Source organism: Barbus barbus (genome assembly GCF_936440315.1).
Source record: "Barbus barbus genome assembly, chromosome: 32".
In the NCBI taxonomy this organism is placed as follows: domain Eukaryota; kingdom Metazoa; phylum Chordata; class Actinopteri; order Cypriniformes; family Cyprinidae; genus Barbus; species Barbus barbus.
Genome location: NC_136760.1, coordinates 17,558,071 through 17,579,333, shown reverse-complemented (window position 1 = coordinate 17,579,333; position 21,263 = coordinate 17,558,071). Strand labels below are relative to the sequence as shown.

At 36.4% G+C, this 21,263-nt stretch overlaps 3 protein-coding genes across 7 annotated transcripts in view; 2 read left to right on the top strand and 1 right to left on the bottom strand.

Annotated features, from left to right (window-relative positions):
* The window catches only part of LOC306852690 (rho GTPase-activating protein 12-like), a 61,787-nt gene extending 55,155 nt beyond the window's left edge, over positions 1-6,632 (bottom strand). For all 5 annotated transcript variants that reach the window (XM_079389729.1, XM_079389726.1, XM_079389728.1 and 2 more), the window contains exon 1: positions 6,385-6,632. The gene's annotated coding sequence lies outside the window, so the exon portion shown is untranslated. The remainder of the gene's footprint in view (positions 1-6,384) is intronic.
* A 1,275-nt stretch (positions 6,633-7,907) lies between these two features.
* Positions 7,908-11,728, top strand: LOC306852697 (hexosaminidase D-like). Its single transcript, XM_079389750.1, has 12 exons — positions 7,908-8,256; positions 8,323-8,438; positions 8,520-8,607; positions 8,713-8,877; positions 9,035-9,218; positions 9,975-10,046; positions 10,136-10,334; positions 10,421-10,503; positions 10,614-10,686; positions 10,813-10,923; positions 11,010-11,099; positions 11,273-11,728. Exons 1-12 carry the CDS (start codon positions 8,173-8,175, stop codon positions 11,448-11,450), a joined length of 1,443 nt encoding a protein of 480 aa, XP_079245876.1. The 5' UTR covers positions 7,908-8,172; the 3' UTR covers positions 11,451-11,728.
* Positions 11,729-12,137: 409 nt separating this feature from the next.
* On the top strand, positions 12,138-21,105 carry LOC306852699 (BTB/POZ domain-containing protein KCTD5-like). The gene is made up of 6 exons (XM_079389752.1): positions 12,138-12,752; positions 13,901-14,009; positions 15,815-15,906; positions 16,452-16,547; positions 16,907-17,032; positions 17,719-21,105. The coding sequence occupies exons 1-6, from the start codon at positions 12,402-12,404 to the stop codon at positions 17,746-17,748; spliced, it is 804 nt and encodes a 267-aa protein (XP_079245878.1). The 5' UTR covers positions 12,138-12,401; the 3' UTR covers positions 17,749-21,105.
* Positions 21,106-21,263: the final 158 nt, after the last annotated feature.

Below are 21,263 nucleotides of genomic sequence, written 5' to 3'. Positions count from 1 at the left end.
ATTTTTTTTAGAAAATGATCGATCATTTCGATAGATAAGACCTTTATTCCTCGGCTGGGATAGCGTAGACCCCTTTGAAGCTTCAACCCATTGACCACTACTGAAGTCCACTATATGGTGAAAATCCTGGAATGTTTGCCTCAAAAAACTTAATTTCTCAGCGAGTGAAGAAAGAAAGACATGAACATCTTGAATGACATTGGGGTTAGTAAATTATCAGGAAATTATCATTCTGGAAGTGATCTACTCCTTTAATCAATACCAACCATGACAGACTGGATCTAATGGAAAAATTAAAACAATCACACATACACATTTAAAAAACAAAAAATGCTACTGTACTTTTCAACATGGCAGCCACATGGTAACCTAATCATGTGTGAGGACACCATGGCAACCAATCAGTAATCCAATGATCAAATTACAATGACAGGCCTCAAGGAACACAACCACGCTCACTCATACGCACAGATCATTGAATGAACTGAGTGATATTTTCCAGAGTATGGCCTGCAGATCCCTTTCTACTGTCAACATGCATCTGTTTGGCCCCAGATCCCTCTCTCACATGTACACAATCCCCCTCAAGCATTCTTAGGTTAAATATACACTGTCATGTTCACATATGGTGCTTAAAAATGATGGATTGTGACAGCCTTAAGCCAGATATAAAGAGCGCCTGGATTCACTCTTCCTTTTATTTCCCCTTTGTTCTTTTAGCCCTTCTGTTTACAAAAAAGGCCCACTTTGACAGTCTGATGCATACTATGCACAAAAATGGCAAGCACTTTAAGATCTGGCCAGCTTTAATCTGATTGGATGGATTTTCACGTTACTTCTGATTGGTGGGGTGCACAGGTCTTTGAAACATACCATTTGAAAGTTTAGTCTATTAAATACACTAGTGTTCAAAAGTTTGGGTGTATGTGTAAGATTTTTTATTTAAACAGATTAAACTGATTAAATGCGATGAAGTATTTTACTGAAAAATATATATTTTGAATGAACGCTGTTGTTTTGCTCTACTCAAAGAATCCTTTAAAAATGCATCACGGTTTCCATGAATATTAAGCAGCACAATTGTGTTCAACAGTGATAATAATAAGAAAAGTTTCTTGAGCACCAAATCAGCATATTAGAATAATTCCTGAAGGATCATGTGAAAAAGACTGGAGTAATGGCTGCTGAAAATCAGCTTTGCCATCACAGGAATAAGTTACTTTTTACAATATATTAAAATACAAAACAGTTATTTTATATTGCAATAATATTTCACAATATTACTGTTATTTAGCAGTTTAGATAAAATAAATGCAGCCTAGGTAAGCAAAAGAGACTTCTTGCAAAAACAAAAAATTCTGATGAACCCCAACTATAGTGTATTTCAAAATATTGATTTTAACTTTAGTAACTTGAGTTAGACTTTTTAATTTATTTAAGACAAAATAGCACAAAATTCTGTGAAGTTCGGTTACAGGAGACTAACATTTTAAACACACCCCAAAAAAGGCGCACACACTCTTGGTTAAGGCATGGCACCCTCCCTACTTATAGCTAGTTAATCCACATGGTCTGTCCTTAAACGGTTAGTCTTTGAAGCAGAAGGGTTTACGGAACATTTCGAAATAGCAACAAATATTATACAACCTGCTCAGTGAGTGGGAAGCCATGCGGTGCTGTCAAATTTTAGATGTGGATTTGATGTGACATAAGGCACCTCTCAAAATAGCCATGGAGGAGAGAGACTGATAGAGGTTAAGACTGAATGAAACTGAATACTGTAACCAGACACAGACTTCACCGATCCGTCCACTGAGAAAACCTTGCACTGTTGAGTCAAGCACAGAGCCACATCCAAACAATTCACTAGCAACACAGTTTCTTTGATATTGTTTGGCTCATCTTTTCTAAAATATTAGCTACTATCCTCCTTCTCATATGCAGCAGGACACAGCTGGCATTCATCAAAAAGCTTGAGCTTCATAAACATTTTCATTCTCAACCAAACTTTGAATTTATGAACTTGGGTATCTCATCTTCGAAGAGGTCAGCTTTTCTCCCTCTCTCTCTTTCTATCTGTTGCAATGTCTTTATAAAGCTATCAAACTTATGATGTACATCAACACTGAGCCAGTGAAAGGAACAAGATCTACTAAAACACCATTTGGGTCCTGAACCTCATGAGAAAGCTGCATGAAACTGTTGCTTAAAACAATGTTTCCCTCCATTCGAGCTTTTCAGCAACCACATATCTCTTCCACAGACAAGACAGTTGACCCAGCATTGATTTAACCAGTATGGAGCAGAAGGCAATCTACTCTCCCTGTGTTTTCACATTCTGCACTAAAGACTCGTGCCAGCCTTGGCAGCAACTTCAAACTCTCCCATCTTTTCATTTCATACATACTTCATCAAGCCCTATCACAGCCACTCCAATATACGCAGTACAAACTACAAGACCTAAAAGAGAATCGGATTAAAATAAACACCAAATAGCAAACAAAAAGAACAAAAGACTGCTGAAGAGCATGACTGGTAAAATGGAAATGGTAAACACGCTGCCCATTGCAGATTACTGTTAGGAGCCATTCACACAGTTTTTGTATTCCACTACACTTTGTTTTTCTATGTAAACATGCACTTGACAGACATGTTTGATTGCTGCACTCGCACCTTGCGCATTTTGCAGCACCTTGACAAGTCTCTAAAAACACAGCGCTCAAGTTAAAAGAACTATTACAAAATGCGTCTCTCGACTTTGCAGGGTTTTTTTTATTCTACTGCCCCGCATCACATGTTTTAAGTGCAAAAATCTCCTGTGTGAATGGCCACTTAATGTGAAATGATACTGTAAGGGACAAGTAAACTCAGAACATCCAGTACTGAACTACTAAATTTATTCTGTATGAGAGAGAGAGGTTATGCAAAACAGCTATTAATAAACCACAATAGAAACAACAAACAATTGGTTTTCTTAAATAAGTCTCTACTGATACAGTTCAAATGTTTGGGGTTGGTAAGGTGTTTTAATGTTTTTGACAGAAGTCTCTTATGCTCACCAAGGCTGCATTTAGTTGATTAAAAATACAGTAAAAACTGTACAGTTTTTGTACAAAAGATGGTTATTGTAAATTGTAATAAGATTTCTCAATATTATGTAATATTGAGAAATCTTATTACAATTTGCAATAACCATCTTCTGATTTAATATATTTTCAAATGTAATTTATTCCTGTGATGACAAAGCTGAATTTTCAGCATCATTACTCCAGTCTTCGATGATTTCTGATGGATCATGTGACATTCTAGTATGCTGATTTGGCATTCAAGAAACATTTCTTCTTATTATCAATACTAAAAAAAAGTGCTGCTTGATATTTTTGTGGAAATAGTAACCCACCACCGAAATACCAAAGTTTACAATAAGCCTGACTGTCTGCCCACTAAAATACCCCATCCTCTCTAGACACCACAAACCATACCCTAAGCTAAACATAGTCTACCTTCTCCCTCTGCCAATAACATCCAAATTTACACACAGGATCCACTGGAGTCATTCATGTTTGAAAGCTTGGGTTGCACTGTTATCACATAAAGGAAGGAAGGAATAAAGGCCTTCAAGGATTTCTGATGAGTAAGGGAAATTATGACATTTGAAAAAGAAACAATATTATTTACACACCACAGAGAGGAGGATCACATGAGAAAACTGTGTTTCCCACCAACATTAAAACAGCTTGAGGCAACTCTTATCAACACTTTTTAATAAGTAAAGCAGATCTTCATTAAAGCGAGCAAACAGACTAATTTAATCAAAAAAGCAGCACTCAAGGATTTCAAATCTACCACGAGGCTCCCATTTGGGGACTTGACTGCGAACCAAAGCGGAGCTTCTATAAACAAGTAGCAGATGGAAGGTCTCCTCTGGGCGTGAGTGCAGTGTCACTGCGGCCAACGTGCAAAATAAATTACTACCAAATTTTCTGCAAGATAAGTGAGACTGTCACTCCAACAGAAATCCCATATCATTTTGCTGGGGGAACTTGTCATTTCTATTCAGTTTGACTGAATCTCATGAATCCCAGAGAGTCAAAGAGATTTACTATCAAGACCACCACATTAGCACCCATTGCAAATTAAAATATTTTAATACAAAGACTCATTAAATGCAGCATAGCTATTTCAAATGCCAGTACTATAGAAAGCGGAGATAACATTTGACGCCAATTCTCTTTTAATTTAACCACATTACTCATTTTAGGTTTCAATACTAAAGTTGAAAGAAAAAGGAATCAAATATTAGACTGGAATAGACTAGAATCAAATACCATAAACATAACAGAGAAGCAAAATTGAGAAGAAAATGAAGATAAGTCACAAACATATATCTTGAACCTGATGATAAAATACAGGTCTCTGTTAATTTTAATCTCACTTTCCCTAAGCGAAGCTTGAAGTGTGACATTTACACTCCGGACATGATCAAATTAAGCATTGTTACACAGTGGTCTTGAATATTACATAACATTTAGCCGCACTAAAGGCCAACATGACCTACTTTCAAATCAACAAGTTGTAAATTTACTAGAGAAAGGCAAACATCATGACGAGAGGTTCATGATAGCCCCCCACCCCACCCCCACAAAACATAGTTTGAGGGATCTTGAGATTGGCCAGGATTACACTCACAAACACGGTCTTCTTTTGCAAAATGTGCAAAATAACAAGTGCTCTGGATCAGTTTGCCCAGTTTTCAGGTGATTTATAAGCAAAAACAGCTAAATAAATTCTTGAGAAGTTTTGCAAATCCTTTCATGCTATTTAAATGAACGTGAATGGCTTAGATGTACCATCAGAATAAAAGAAACATATCTGATCTCAGAAGAAACAACTCATTTAGTCCAGTTACCTGATACAAAAACCTGACACTACTAAATGCCACAGTGTACATCATTAATAGATCAGACGTAAGACATGGTCTCTCATTCCATGACATGACTTTCACCTACATTTGAACTAAAAGAACTGCATCTTTGTATGAAAATTATTCTATTAATTCGGTGTTGATCACCTGTAGCATATTGTGACACATTCTTTGATATTTGTAATGCCTGTTTGAAATTAATTTACATTACATTTACATTTATTCATTTTAGCTGACGCTTTTATCCAAAGCGACTTACAATTGCTATATATGTCAGAGGTCGCACGCCTCTGGAGCAACTAGGGGGTTAAGTGTCTTGCTCAGGGACACTTTGGTGTCTCACAGTGGATTCGAACCCGGGTCTCTCACACCAAAGGCATGTGTCTTATCCACTGCGCCATCACCACCCCAAATTTGGCACTTTACTAGTTTTTTTAACAAATCTGACAGGTCTCACACAACAACAACAACACATGAATTTTGAACCGCTGTTTAAAGAGTGTCTTGTATGCGTCTTGTAATGGCTTGATGCTCAGAAATGTTTTTTTGTCATTCATCTTGATGACTTAAAACAGACTGGCTCCCTTTCTGATTAAAATGTGTTCTCCTTTCGACAGACAAACAAACACCAAGGGTGGACATTGATTTTCAGCCGTCAGGTTCTCACACGTCAAACAGTATTTGTCTTTGTTCCAGAGGTTCATTCAGGACTGATGCAGATGAGCCGACACTATTCCCCCAGAGACCCAGTCCGTTTCCCCTGGTAACCCGTCTTTGTTTGGGTAGCAGCTGTCACGGTCGCCGGTGCAGTCCCTCCCCGGAGGAAGGCGACAGCGAGGCCGGGAGAAGAAATGGGGAAGGGTCGGTTCGGCCCATAAACTTTCACACAAAATACAGAAGTACAAACCAACAGTTCTGCCCAAGAAATGTTTACTGTGCTTAATTACAGCTCGCTGAAACAAACCAATGATGTGTCATCACAATAATGCGTATTGTTTCCAAAGGGAAAAATAAACAATTTGCCAAATGCAGATACTAATTCTCTACCCATAATAACTTTGATGAACCGCTCGCGCTGTTTTGACTGATGACAGCTTATTACTATTACACAAGCCAAGTCAACGTTTAATCAAAACAAAGCACACATTATAAACACAAGTCTAAGACTTAACCATCTAAATCACATCATAACTAGATAAAAATTAGCGTTGGTCTCAATGCGAGGGAACTGCGTGTTGAAACACATGACTGCAATTTAAAAACCCGATGGGAGCATTTTGCCGCAGCACGATAGCAGGTTCCCCGACCACGGATCCCCAAAGCGGCTTTCGTGGTTGGCCACAAGGTAGCAAACCGCTGTGCAACAATCAGATCCAACGGTCCCAACAATGCAACTCTTTATATCTGCAACAATGCGCCTTTCAAGCATAGGAATGAACGCAGAATCTGCTCATACTGACCTGGCGTTCAGGGGGATCTGGGAGCGGCCATGCCCGTTAGTTGGAGAGTCTCTGAAATCAACTTTTCCCTTGCAGTCCTCGGCACTTGCGTGAAAAGATACAAAACACACGATCTGACCGCCTCGCGCTTCCAAACGCAGTCTGTCTCTGTGGGTGAGTGAGCGAGTGCGCGCTCCCGCCTGTCCTACGAAGCGCTTTTGGACTGCTGATGCTCTGTGTTACTGCATCAGGCCCCCTCGTGGTGCTGCAAGGCTCCTGATCCTCCTTCTGTTCAGAGGAAAGTACGCAGAGGCGTTTGCGTGTTTCTGCACAGCACTCAGTTACACACTTTTTGGACAAACGTCAATTAGTGCTGAATTTGATTTATTGTGCTGCAGTTTGTATTGCATTTATTGTTTGAAGTATTATTTACATCACTATCCATTTAATATTTTGATTTATTATTTAGCATATTATTCATATTAATTATTTGTTTCTTTCTTTTCTATTAATTTTTCTGTGTATAGAATGTTTAGATATATTGCTTTGTGTGTGTGTGTGTGTGTGTGTGTGTGTGTTGGCATGATTGTTTCATGACACACACACACACACACATATATATATATATATATATATATATATATATATATATATATATATGCAAAACAATCATGCTAAATGAATAAATTAAATGTGTCCAGATCACAGGCAATTTCCGTTTCCTTTTATTATTTATTTAGGGGTTCATTAGTCATCTAAAAACAGTACAGGAAAATACAATTAGAAAAAAATAACAACAATAATAATTAATATTATTATTATTAATATTTAGGCTATTTCTACTCTATTCCTAACATTCAACAAGCAATTATGACGACACACATTGTGACATTTAAGCAGTTTATAAGTATTATTGCATGCCTGTATGAATCACCCCTTCCATGATTAGAAGAACATACATATTATAACCACTTTCCTGTTACCAACAAAATTTTAGAATGTCAATATTACCAGTTCTGTATATTAAAACATTGTCCACTAGAGAGTGACATTTACTACGTTTACTCCGTTCAAATTCTGTTGCAAGAGATTCCAGAATCTTAAATAAATATGCATTTACAATGTAAATAAAGATATTATAAAAGTTCATTTCTTATAAAAGTAAATTTTACTTTAACATTTAACTTATTTGAATTTTCGAATAAAAATATAGATTTATACAATTATAATCATTATTCGTTTAAACTTTTTGTTATAAGCTGACTTTTTTATATTTCAGTATTAATTTTGTTAATACTACCTGTAAATGTAATTTTGATTAGCGAGATTAAATATGTCAAGATAAAAAAATAAATAATTAATTTAAGCTTTTATTCTAAAATAACATCCCTGCGGAGAACCATGGTTAACAACTTCCAGTCCTGAGCGGACATGCATGCGCTTGTAGTCCTACATCTGCAGTGCTGTTGGTTTAAAAATGCACAAAAAACTACAATGCCCGTCGTGCTTCTCAGAATAACTTTGCCATGTTGGTGGGCGTGTGCATGACAGTGCAGAGGAGGAAAGGATTGTAAACAGAGGTTTTATCTCATGCTTAGCTTTGTTGAGTTGAAAGTACATATTTGAAAAAGAAGAAATACAAGGAGAACGTCTTCCAGTTACAGTATCAGCAGTTATTAAATTACAAAATACAGAAGATTAAAGGATAACACATACAGTCTCAGTTGTTAATTCCGTAATTTAAATATGAGGTATGAGTTAAAATATCTTTAAGACGCTGCTAGATTTTTTTATTGAACAGTACCTGATATGGACCAGTCATTGCGCAGTTGCAAAAAGTTTGTGCATTTGGACCTGAAAGGGGCACCTCCTAGAATTGGCTACTTAATTGAGGTACAACTTCTTTTATGACTGTTTAAATAAAACTTTAAGGAATTAACCACAAGAATGTTTCTACAGCTGATCCAGTTATTTGCTGATCTTGGTGCCAATGGCTTGCTCATCGAATATGAAGACATGTTTCCCTATGAAGGAGAGCTGAAAGTTCTTCAATCTACAACTCAGCCTCCATACAGGTGAGTATGTAATTTCAAAATAAGTTTATTTTCTTTTTTTTTTGATAATGTGATGGATAGAAACACCTTATATCCAAACAGCCGTGAGGAGATTGTGTCTATCCAGGATGCTGCCAACAGTAAAGGGCTGGAGATCATTCCCTTGATTCAGACATTTGGACATTTGGAAGTAACTATGAAACCTATTTTTGTCATTTACAGAGAGGAAGAATTATTTATCCATTTGAATTATGCATATTAAAACTCTTTACTGTTTTAAAATGTTCTCAATCAGTTTGTCCTGAAGCACGAGGTGTTTAGAAATCTGCGGGAGGTGGACTACTGTCTAGGCACCCTGAACCCACACCGTCATGCAGGAGTTAGGCTGGTGCAAGAAATGCTCCAACAAGTCATGAAGCTCCACCCTAAAAGTACCAGCCTGCACATCGGGGCCGATGAGGTACAGCCCATCCCTTCGTCAATAAAATGCCACATGTATGGCTAGCTACAATATAATAATTCCTACAAGTGAACTGTTACCTGTTCATATCTTGATAAAAAGATGTTTAGTGCTAGTTTTATATTGGTCTGTTGATCAAATATCTTTTTTTAAATAGGTGTACATGCTCGGTCATGGAGATGAGTCCAAACATTGGTTAGATGTTCCAGGTCGGAGCGTTCACCAGCTGTTCCTCAGTCATGTCATTAAAGTGGCAAAGGGTGTTCAGAAGAGTGCACCCAACCTTAATTTGGTCATGTGGGATGATATGCTCAGGTCCATGACTCCTGAGACCATTAAAGGCAAGCAGATAACATATTTATCTTATTATTAACATATTTGTAAATATTAACATATTTTGAAAATGATCATGATTTTGTTGCGTATAAGAGGAAAGGATGTATTTAATAAATAGTTCTACAGTGGGGCAAATAAGTATTTGATACACTGCCGATTTTTCAAGTTTTACCACTTACAAAGAATGGAGAGATCTGTAATTTTCATCGTAGGTACACCTCAACTGTGAGAGACATAATATTTTAAAAAATCCAGAAAATCACATTAGAAATGAATAATACATTTAAAATAACTTGTTTTTTATACAGTACAAAGGAGGGGTTTGTAGGAGAGTTTGGAACTTAAAACTAAATTTAAGAGGTTGTTCAGTCAGGATGCACTTTATGGTCGGTCTTTGACTCATGCAACATGTTTCAATGTTTTTTTCTCGTCAGACACCAGACACTTCCCTTCAGTTGCTTTTTACATGCTTATGGTACTTTCACCTCCTGCCCCTTGATACATTAAAGATCAACACCTCTATCTTCACTAGGCAAAAATATCTCACTTAAATGTTCCACATCCTCCACACTGACTCAACATGAAATTAAATGAATCAAATGGAAAAAATATATGTAATCTTATGTGATAAATTACCAAATCAAACTAAAGTCTATGCTAAAATAATTATACTGCATTTTCCAATTCATGTTATACTGTATATACACTCTTTTTGCATTATACTAATAACAAATTGTATACAATTTATGGTTTTATTTTAGAGAGTGGTCTTGTTGGTTTAGTACAACCAGTGTTGTGGGATTACAGCCCTACTCTAGATGTCGATAACACTGGTAAGTTGGGTCAAAACTCACTTTACTGTTAAATGTTTTGAGTTATTTGGTCATGAAAATGCTTTATCATTTTACATTTACTTTTCCAGTCATGGTTATGGAACGATATAAGTCCGCGGGTATGTCACAGCAGTGGGTTGCCAGCTCTTTTAAAGGCTCGACCACTGTGCACACCTGTGTGACCAGCACTCTGAGACATCTGGACAACCATTTACAATGGCTCAAAGTGGCATCCAGCCTGTCAGCTGGCATTAAGCTACAGGGAATTGCTCTAACTGGATGGCAAAGGTTAGATGGCATCTGATTATCACTAGAATCTCAATTGTCTTACTGGCCAAGACAATAACATGCATGTTTCTTTGTTTCCATTTAAGATATGACCACTTGTCCATTTTGTGTGAGCTGATGCCTGTGGGTTTGCCCTCTCTGGCATCCTGTTTGCAAACCCTTCTGCATGGTCAGTCACTTTTATTTTCACTCCTATATATCTTTTTTTGATGGTAAATTGATGGCAGTATATAAATATTGAGAATGCTTAACTCACTATAGCTGTTCATTGTGATTCAGGTGGCTTTACTGAAGAGGCTCAAAAGAAGGTGGTTGAGACACTTGGCACTATGGATGTAGAGGACACAGAGAGGTACCGTATATTCATATCCATGCCCTAAAAGATAAAAAAGCATGTGTGAGTGTAACACTAAGAAACCTCAAGGGTTACATTAAAATAGACTCATTTACAGAATATTCTTTGGCCTGTGTGTCCCAGATTGTCTTCCAGGCCGTCTTCCTCCTTTGTTGGGGCAAAACTAGCTGAACTCATAGTGAAGCTGACATCTTTGCTGGAGTCTGCAGAACTGAGACATTTTCAGAACAATATGTGAGTTTAGGGCCTCTTAAGTTTTAAGATGGTTGTGAAGTTAAGGCTAATTTTTGAAAACATTTGTATTCATTCTTGCATAACAGGTATGTTAGGGGGTGGTTTACACCCTACCACAGGCAAAAAAAGACAATTAGCCCACTTATTGCACAACAGATTGAAACACAAGCAAAAAAGTAAGTTTCTTAATATGTATACTTATATTTACACTACTACGATGTTGAAAACAGATGTGCTGCTTAATATTTTTGTAGAAACTGTGAAACACCATGTGTCTTATTCATGTGAATTTTTAACAAGGTCCTTATGATAGGATAGATCCATATTTTTCCTCTCATTCCTCCAACAGTATTCTTGATGCTGTGGAGAGCCAGGTGCGAGAGCTGAGAGGAGAGATGTGTCTGCTGTACTCAGACTCTACAGTTCAGGAATGGGTGGACCAACATGTCACTCCAGTGCTGGAGCCTCTGCACAACCTAGTGAGAGACATTGAAACAGTTTTAAATCAAATGGGACTTTGTACCTAATTCATATCTTAGTTTCTTTTGAAAACTTTCTTCTAGCTAGACTGTACTAAAGTACATAGTAAAACTAAATGAAACAACTGAGAAAGCTTGTGTTTGTGAATCACTGGTGTATTATTTCAGTACAAAAATTATACTTTTGTTTGTGTTATAAAGGTAATGAAATATAACATTATTGTAATATTTGTGTATTTTAAAATGATTACCAACCAATATGTACATTAAATTAAATTTCTCATTCTGACTTTCTGTGCTTAATAAACCATTTGAAATTGAAAGTGTTTTTTTAGTATTATTGATATATTATTATAGTATTTATTCATATTTTTGTTATTATTTTTGTATTTTAGGTTTCCAATTTATTTATTTTTTTGTTAGTAATTATGTGCTTTTGTCGTTTTTTAATATTTTTTTTTTAGTTATGTAACTTAAATGTATTTATTTCAGTTACCAATGCAACATTTTTCATTGATTCATTTGCAATTGTTTAAGTTTTGTTTAAGTCTTAATATTTATATTTTGCTTAATTTCCGCTTTTTTTCAGTTACCGGTAATTGTTATTTTACTTTAAAATATAATTTTAGTTTATAATAACAAACCTCACATTATCCTTGAAATGAAAAAAAATAAATAAATAACAGAATATTATTGTCCAGACTTTTATTTTGTCACAAATGGATTTACTTGACCGGGAAGTGATATGTTGAGTCTCACCCATAATATTTGTAGCTTACATGGGTCGTTTGTATAAACAAAACGGGTCAGTGTAGCGTTTTTTGGGAACTGTAAGCGATGTCGCCTCGCGTGCGCGTTACTAACACACCTCAACGCGTTTGTCGTCATTATCAGCGCGTGTAAACTCAGCCCGTTTAGCGTAACAGCGCCGTGCGGAGCGCTAAATAAAGACATTTAGTGTCTGATCAGGACGGTGCTGACTGTTCGTGCTGCGAAAATATGGCAGAGTTGCACGTTGAGCCCAACGCGACTGGCATCCTCGAGCAGACCGAGCATTGTGAGATCAGAGGCTCAGTGAACGTGAGACTCCCGTCGCCTAATCTGGTGATTCCGCCCCGGAGCGGCTTGTCCAGTCCAGGGGTCTCCGGCTCCAGAGCAGTGTTTGGGTTCCCTATGAAGAGCAACCCCACTTCCCCATCACCAGAAGCCACAGAGAAACCAGGATCTCGGTGGGTTCGGCTCAATGTCGGGGGGACCTACTTTGTTACAACCAAACAGACCCTGTGCAGGGACCCTAAATCGTTTCTGTATCGATTATGTCAGGAAGATCCAGATCTGGATTCGGATAAGGTAGGGCTCGGTTTACACCAGTAAAGCATGCTTCATAAATCAAGTCATTTTTAATGCGTATAAGACAATAACATTATAATGCATACAGAATTGTATGTGTGTATTTGTAATGCACATATGAGGTGCAGTTTAACCCATATAAAATAATTACAATCCAGTTTAAAGGAATAGTTTATCCAAAAATGAAATGTATGTCATTATTTACTCGCTCTCATGTCATTCCAAACCTGTGTGACATGCTTTATTATGTGGAACACAAAAGGAGATTTATTATGAAGAGTGTGCTTTACCAAATAATTTTGGTTGGCATTGCGTTTCATTGTATGAACAAAAACACAGAGACATTTCTCAAAATATCTTCATTTCTGTTCCACAGAAGAAAGTGAGAGGGTGTTTAAATGATAACAGAGCATTCGTTTTTGGGTGAACTAGTGTACAGTAGGTGGGTTTCTCTAGCTGGTTTCTAGATGGTCTGTTTTGTCATTATCTACTGCAGACTGGTCGTTATCTGATTAACCAGTTCAATCCAATAACCTCCAAGATGACCACCTGGTAGCTGATTTGTTGCTTTTCCAAGATGTTATACCAGGTTGGACCAGCCAGTGACCAGCTAGAAACAAGTTAAAATGAACCCGCTTTTAATAAATTGGCTGCTGTTCCAAGATAGTAATATTAGCTTGCATCAATTGGATCTATAAACTGTTCCAAAACACAGCTACTAGGCTAAACTGTATTTTATATCAGGACATACAAGTGTTATTCACAGTTCTGCAGAGGATTTCCTCTCCAAAGTGTTAATTTATGTAAAAATAGCAACCACAGTTTGAAGTTTCAAAAGCACCAGAGCATCTCATTTGCAAAAAAAGCTGTTGTTGCTGGACTAATTTACTAAAATCATTCAGTGTACTTCTGAAGAGTGAATGGGTTCACTAACTGGGTTCTCTAAATTCTCACTCACTTGATAATCAGGCATTACTTTATCTGCTGCTTGAGTGACGTTAATGGAATCAGGTGTTTTGTCAAGGGGATTTCACAAACGACTGAACAATATAACTGCAGTGACCACAACAGTGATGATGAAGTTAAATGTAAATTGAATTGCAATTGCAACAAGCAGTGCTCACACTGTTGGTTGTCTTTTCTCACAGGATGAGACAGGAGCATATTTGATTGACAGGGATCCCACATATTTCGGACCTATCTTAAACTACTTGAGGCATGGGAAGTTGATCATCAACAAGAACCTCGCTGAGGAGGGTGAGATGATCTGGGCACACTGCCCTCAAAAACTTCATAATGGAACAGTAATGACCTGGTTTCATTTAGAAACATCATTTTTTGTGTGTGGAAATGTCCTCAGTGTACTCGTGTAAGAGATAATTTCCTGAAGGACTGGTGAGATCTTGAAAGACTTGCAGTCTGTGTCCAAAAATTGTGTTTTGTTTTGTGCGTCAGTGCACCAGATTATGGTGATGATGACAATTATTGCGTGATGTGTTTTTTTTTTTTTAGTGCTATCAAACGATTAATCGCATCCAAAATAAAGTTTTATTTATATAATATACACTATATTGCCAAAAGTATTGGGTCACCCCCTTCTAATGAACATGTTTGACTACTTTAGTAATTTCTATGAGTACAAATCTTAATGTTTAAGCATATAATGATATTCTAGGGAATTGTGTCGTTCTAATGTTATAGCAACAGTTTGGACAGGACCCTTTTCTATTCTAACATGACAGTGCCTCTGTGTATAAGGCACGGTTCAAAAAGACATGATTGATTCAGTCAGTGTGGAAGAACTTGACTGGTCTGTAGAAAGCCAAGTCCTGATCCCAGCTGAACACCTCTGGTGTGACTTTAAATGCAGACCTTGAGCCAAAAACTCATCACCAAACACCAATGACTTGTACATAAGGGTACTGTCATTTTAGACACGTCCAAATCTGTTGCAACAGAGATGGAAATACAATTTTTAAATACATGAATTATGTTTCCATCTTTGTTGCAACAGTTTTGTTAGTGCCTTTTTCTGTTCTAAAGAAAAGTTTCTGTTCAACCCCAACACTTTTGTCCTTATAGTGTCTATACAAGTCATTGGTGTTTGGTGATGAGTTTTTGGCTCAAGGTCTGCATTTAAAGTCACACCAGAGGTCTTCAGCTGGGATCAGGACTTGGCTTTCTACAGACCAGTCAAGTTCTTCCACACTGACTGAATCAATCATGTCTTTTTGAACCGTGCCTTATACACAGAGGCACTGTCATGTTAGAATAGAAAAGGGTCCTGTCCAAACTGTTGCTATAAAATTAGAAGCACACAATTCCCTAGAATATCATTATATGCTTAAACATTAAGATTTGTACTCAGAAATTACTAAAGTAGTCAAACATGTTCATTAGAAGGGGGTGACCCAATACTTTTGGCAATATAGTGTATGTGTGTTTTCTGTGTATATTTATTATGTATATATAAATACTCACACATACAGTATATATTTAGAAAATATTTTACATGTATTTACTTGTCTATATTTATATTCATATAATTTATATTAGAAAAATATATTTAATATAAAAAATTGCATATTGGTCTAAAATATATACATGCATGTGTGTGTATTTATATATACATAATAAATACAGTACACATACATATATTACGTAAACAAAAACCTTTATTTTGGATGTGATTAATTGTTTGACAGCACTAGTTTTTTTTATTAATCAGTTTGCTCTTATAGTGAAGTGAAGTGAGTGAAGTGTTTTATTCTATGGACAAAAACAATTATAGTAGTTTATAATTCCTAATCATCATCTGTTATTGGCATGGGTGTAGCATTAAAAGGATAGCTTTTTTTTCCCCCGTCCATACTGAGAAAGTCAGTGGAATCCAATGTTGTTGGACCCGAGTGATTTTATTCTATGGACAAAAACAATTGAAAAGTTCTTCAAATGATCTTCTTTTGTGTACCACAGCAGAAAAAGGCTATGGACTATGGATAATATTTACTATAAAGCAATAACCACATGAAAGATTTTCACTGATTCTCTGACCACTGCAGGTGTTCTAGAGGAAGCAGAGTTTTACAACATTGCGTCACTTGTGAGGCTGGTGAAGGAGAGAATACGAGACAATGAAAACAGAACGTCTCAGGTATGTGGGAAAACAACAGAATACTTTGTGGGCTTGTTTTTTGGTACACAGCTAATCTGTCAGCAGATTTGCTATAATTATTGGAATTGCTCAAAGGAAGTATTTCGTTGTCTACCTTCAAGCACTCTGTGTCTAAAAGTTGATCAGTATCAGAAAGTTCCTTATTCGAGAACTATATGGGAACAGCAAACCTTCTTTGAATCAACATTTAAGATGTACAGCTGCCCAACCTTCAGTGTAGACAAGCACAGACTTCTAGACAGGATTTGAGCATTTGCTTCAAAGAAGAGTTATAAAAAAGTCATTTTCTATGCATTTTCAATGCATGCTTGCATTGAACAGAAAAAAAATACATTCTGTTCAATATCTATTCTATGTTGTCATAAAAATTTGAAAGGACATTAAGGCGAGTAAATAAAGACATAGATTTTTTTTTTTGGGATGAACTATCCCAGGTTTTGGTTGTTTCCAAAACCTTTGCAGCTTCATACAATGACTTACAAATCTGTTTTAGCCCCTAATTCAGAATATTATTGTTTTTACAGGGCCCTGTGAAGCATGTGTATCGTGTATTACAATGTCAAGAAGAGGAGCTCACTCAGATGGTTTCCACCATGTCAGACGGATGGAAATTTGAACAGGTAGGTTTTGTTTTCTGTTCACTTCCCCAGTATATGTGGTGCTGTTGACCAGTATAGGTGTAGATCCTTTGTCTAGAGTATTTTAGCAGTATTTTATTGTAGCGTCTTTTAACCCAAACATAGAGAAGATCTCTGGATAGCCACTTTATTCCTTAACAGGTTGTTTCTTTCATTGTACATGATCTTACATAGGCAAGTCCTTCCATTTTTTTAAACTATGTAGATTGTACAGATTGTGTAGATGTTTTTGAGAAACAGAAAATATGTCTACACATTTCTTTGGGACTTGCGTAAGTCACTGTTTTTGTTGCTTATCTGTTTGCTATGGTACTAACTTGACTCAACTTGTCTATCACAAGCTCATAAGTATCGGCTCCTCCTATAACTATGGCAACGAGGACCAGGCCGAATTCCTGTGCGTCGTTTCCCGGGAGCTCAACAACTCCACTAACGGAATTGTTATCGAGCCCACCGAGAAGGCTAAGGTACAATTAACGCTTCTTCATATTACCTTATTTTGTATCATTTCTTTAAAAACTTTGATAACAAAAGACGTACTACTATTACTAATGTAATAACCATTATTTTATAGCCATATATACAAACAAGCACAGCAAACCTACAGTTTTTCTTTGTTTTTTTAATCACATTTAAATAACATTTTAAATACTTTATCAGAAAAATCACAATTGGATTTCCCTTTAATCATTAATAATAATAATAACTATTTATTATTATTATTTTATTACCATATTAATATATAATCACAACATTTGGCCAAATTGAGCAGCTCTACAAATAAGCAAACCAAACAAAATTTGTTTTGATAGGTTTTTTCCCCCCAAAAATTGTGCAGCCCTGATAATAATAATATTAATAATAATAGCATTAGTAAATATAATAAAAAATAATAATGCCATAAAAATTCTATAAACAAAATAATTTCATATTTTTTTACAAAATGGATTAAATTATTAAATAAGGTATTATTTGTTGTAGTAGTAAAAATAAGAACACGTGTATAATTATGTATATGTGTGTGTTTTGTATTTCTATTTATTTATTTATTTTATGAATGAAGATATTAATTTTTCTTAACTGCCATAGCAGACTGATGAGAAAATATTGTAAAATTGTAGAGCTCATCATTATCCTCATGTTTCCTCCACAGATCCTTCAGGAGAGGGGGTCCAGGATGTGAGGAACCTGGTGCCCAAGCTCACACAAATGTCCCATCCCTCACTTCCTTTCTCCAGATCCTCCTCCACCACACAGCTGATTCCAAGTTCATCAGCCCACCACCCCTCACCTCACCCTCCCCTCCTCCCTTGTGCCTTTCCACTGTGGGGGTTTCAGTCCCCCTTCTCCCTGCAGTGCTGCAACTTTAACCGATCAGCACCACCACTAACTATCATCTCTATTATCGACTAATCAAAGAAGTGTCCGAGGTTAAACCTCAGACCATCACATTTGATGCAAGACTGCTCAGAGAGAGGATTACAGGGAAGGATTACATCATTCATCCTAATGCTTATTTATGCAGACTTCATCATCATCATCCTCCTCATATCCCAGTCATTATCATAATCTTTACAGCTGCTGGCTTTAAATGTTTTAAGGGGGGATTCAGTTGCCCCTGTTGGTTCGGCTGCGTCCACATGACCATAATCTCCTCAGGAATTCCAAATGGCGTGCAAGATAGAACGTCAGTACAGCTTCTCATAACAACCACATTAACTTACACTGTAAATCATTAGCATAATTTCAGCATTCATTTCCCATTGCCGAGAGCACAGCAGATGGTGCAACGGATAAAACGAAGACAGTGGCTTTTGAACATGCAATATTTTGTCTTCAAAGCGGCATGTTTCTTTTGTTAACTACCCATTTACCCGTCTGGAAAGGACCAGAGGAGAAGGGAGACCTCATACTGCCAATTGTCCGGTCAGATGCCCCAAATCGCGTGTCCATCGCTGTGAAGATGTCTCACATTTCCAATTTGCTCCGGTTGACTTTTGTCTTTTTGGATTTTTTTTTTTTTTTTTGCTTTGTCTCTGTGGATATTTCAAAACAGGAAATTAAAAAAGCGAAGAAATTTGTGGTTTTAGGGCATGTGAGGATTATGTATATTCAAAATATATGTATTATGAAGAGGCCGAATGCAAGTCATGTAATTGTTGATATCTGTACCATAGTGGACGTTTTTTGTGTTTATCAAGATGAGTTTCTCTATTTGATTGGGGAAGGTTCTGAATCAACCCCTAATGTACTTTTTTAAAAAGCCTGGTCGCCGAGATGTGAATTAGTTTGGTTGTGGTTTTCCTTTAAACACTTTGTCGATGACTGGAAAAAACAAACAAACAAACAGGAGACTTCTTGTATAGAGGTATCAGGACTACATAGTCCAGGTGGTTGATGAGACTGTTGTTGGACAAAGTGCCCACAAGTTTTGAGTCAGGGCAAAACTGCATTAGTGGCTCTTTGTTGCATTTTTTGACACCAGATCTAACTCTCCCCGTAACATTTTGGCTATTTAACTGTTTAACTCATTTTTGTTTAAAGTCTGATCATGTCAGTGGAATGTTTTTGAATGTAAAGTGCTCCATATATTATGGAACATTCTTGCCATTTTTTTTTTATTTCAAAATCTAATATCATTTCAGTTAAATCATTTTATGTTTACTTCATTTTAACATTGAAGCTCTGTCTTTGAAACTGGTTGCCCTTGTTGTTTAACAGCAGACAAACTTGTTCTCCTGTATATTATTAATTTTTTTTATTTTATTTTATATTTACATTGTGGTTTCTCTGAATCTACTGTGACTACATCACAAATTGTCAGTATTTGAACTGTATCCAGGCTGTATTTCGGTTATTCGGTTCTTCATATCTATTGATGAAATATTGTTGAATCTAGGGGTCAGTCTAAGATGGCATCATGTACGTGGACTTTAGGTGACGTTTTTATGGTCTGCAGTGTTTTAAAGTGTTCTCTCTAAATACATTTAAGAAATTTGACCTCTTTAAACTCACGTCCTTTGGTTTATCAAATCAAGAAGGCAAAGTACTTGAGTTTGTGAGCTACTTTGTGGTTGTTGGCTTTCCCTTTCTTCGGTTGTGTTAATGTTTTCCCCCTCCTGGAGAGAATTTATATGTTCAGCCCCAATTATTAGTCATTGAAGCTCCTGTAACAGGACCTCGGCTCTCTCACAGGATCCTATTGTACATTTCCATTGTTCAAATAGGTTTAAGGTCGAATTTCAAAGAAGAATCCTGGATTCAAATCTAGGTGGCGCTGTTTAAGTCTCCCTCCATCCCAGTTGTTTGTCTAGTGTTGTGCCTTTGACCTGTTGTGCCCTACATGTCTTCGCTCCTAGATTACTCTTCTTTAAATACAGAAATTGTTTATTTCATGTTTGTTTTGACTAAATCAGTTCTGTTCCTTGACTCAGATACTGACTGTGCCCGTTTCCCCTGAGTTTGTTATTGCTCTTGTTGCAGTGGTTCGTCTGTCTTTAGCTTTTCCAATCTAGCCCCTATGCACTTTTCATTTTGCACCTACCTGCTTTAGAATGTTCTCACTGTGTGGATTTTGTTTTTAGATTTTGTTCTATTTTTAGAGTCAAACCCCATGTGAGGCATAAGAAAATGTCATGAGCAGTCTCAAGTTTTGTTTAGGAAACTGATATAGATGTCACATTGACTGCTAATGCTTTAAGAAGTTGAGATTGTGAGACTTCTGTGTGTCTCTTTTTCCTTAGTAATCTACTATTATTCTTCTTTAGGTATTGTGCCCCATGTTGTTTAAGATCAAACAAAAAGATATATAGATAAAGATATTTTCTTTGTGAAAAAAGATATATGCTACTCTGAAAAACAGGAGGTTGGCATTTTGGAACGCCAGCTTGGAAGCATGCAATGTGTTGAGTATATAATTTTATATGCTGGGATGCTGTCATATTGTGAAGGTGAATTGGTGCAAGGACAGTTGACAGATGGTATTAATGATATTTGATAAGTGGAACTTGAAAGAAAAATATGGCCCTATTTTAACTGTTCTGTATAGAAATCGATAAAATCAAACGTGCTTGCTGAGGCTAAATATGCTTATGCAATATCCCATGTATCAGATAAAAAAAATAGCTTTCAACCAATGTTTTTGAGCTGGCCAAAAGTGCAGACCTCTGTCATAACTTCAGATAAAAACAAGGTCCAAGTTTAACATAAGGGTTGTTTTTTTCTGCCATAATAGTTAGTCTACAACACCTGCATGCTTTAATATACAGCACATTTTAACGTGCTGAAAACCTGCTCTTTCATCAGATGTTTTGGGTGTATTGCATTGTTAACAGTATTGATGTAAAGTGTCAAATATGTCACTAGGCTGTGGAGATTGTGGAGCTAAGTGTTCTGGAAATGAGTAGTCTTGATCAGACTGTCCTTGTCATTTTTTTCTTTTTCATTTTTAAATTCGTTTGTCTTCTGATGCAGTTTCTTGCAATGTACAGATTGCAAAATGATAATGTATGATTTTTATCATAAAATGTGTTTGTTTCAGACTTGTGGCGTGCTTATTTTGCTTACAATGTTTTACATTAGAACTTTGTTTTTATGTATTCTGTTTAAAAAATGTAAAAACATTAAAAAACATTTTGACATTAAACAAAATTGAGATTGCGCTCACAATGGTAACTTCTGGATTGCTAAATATTTTAG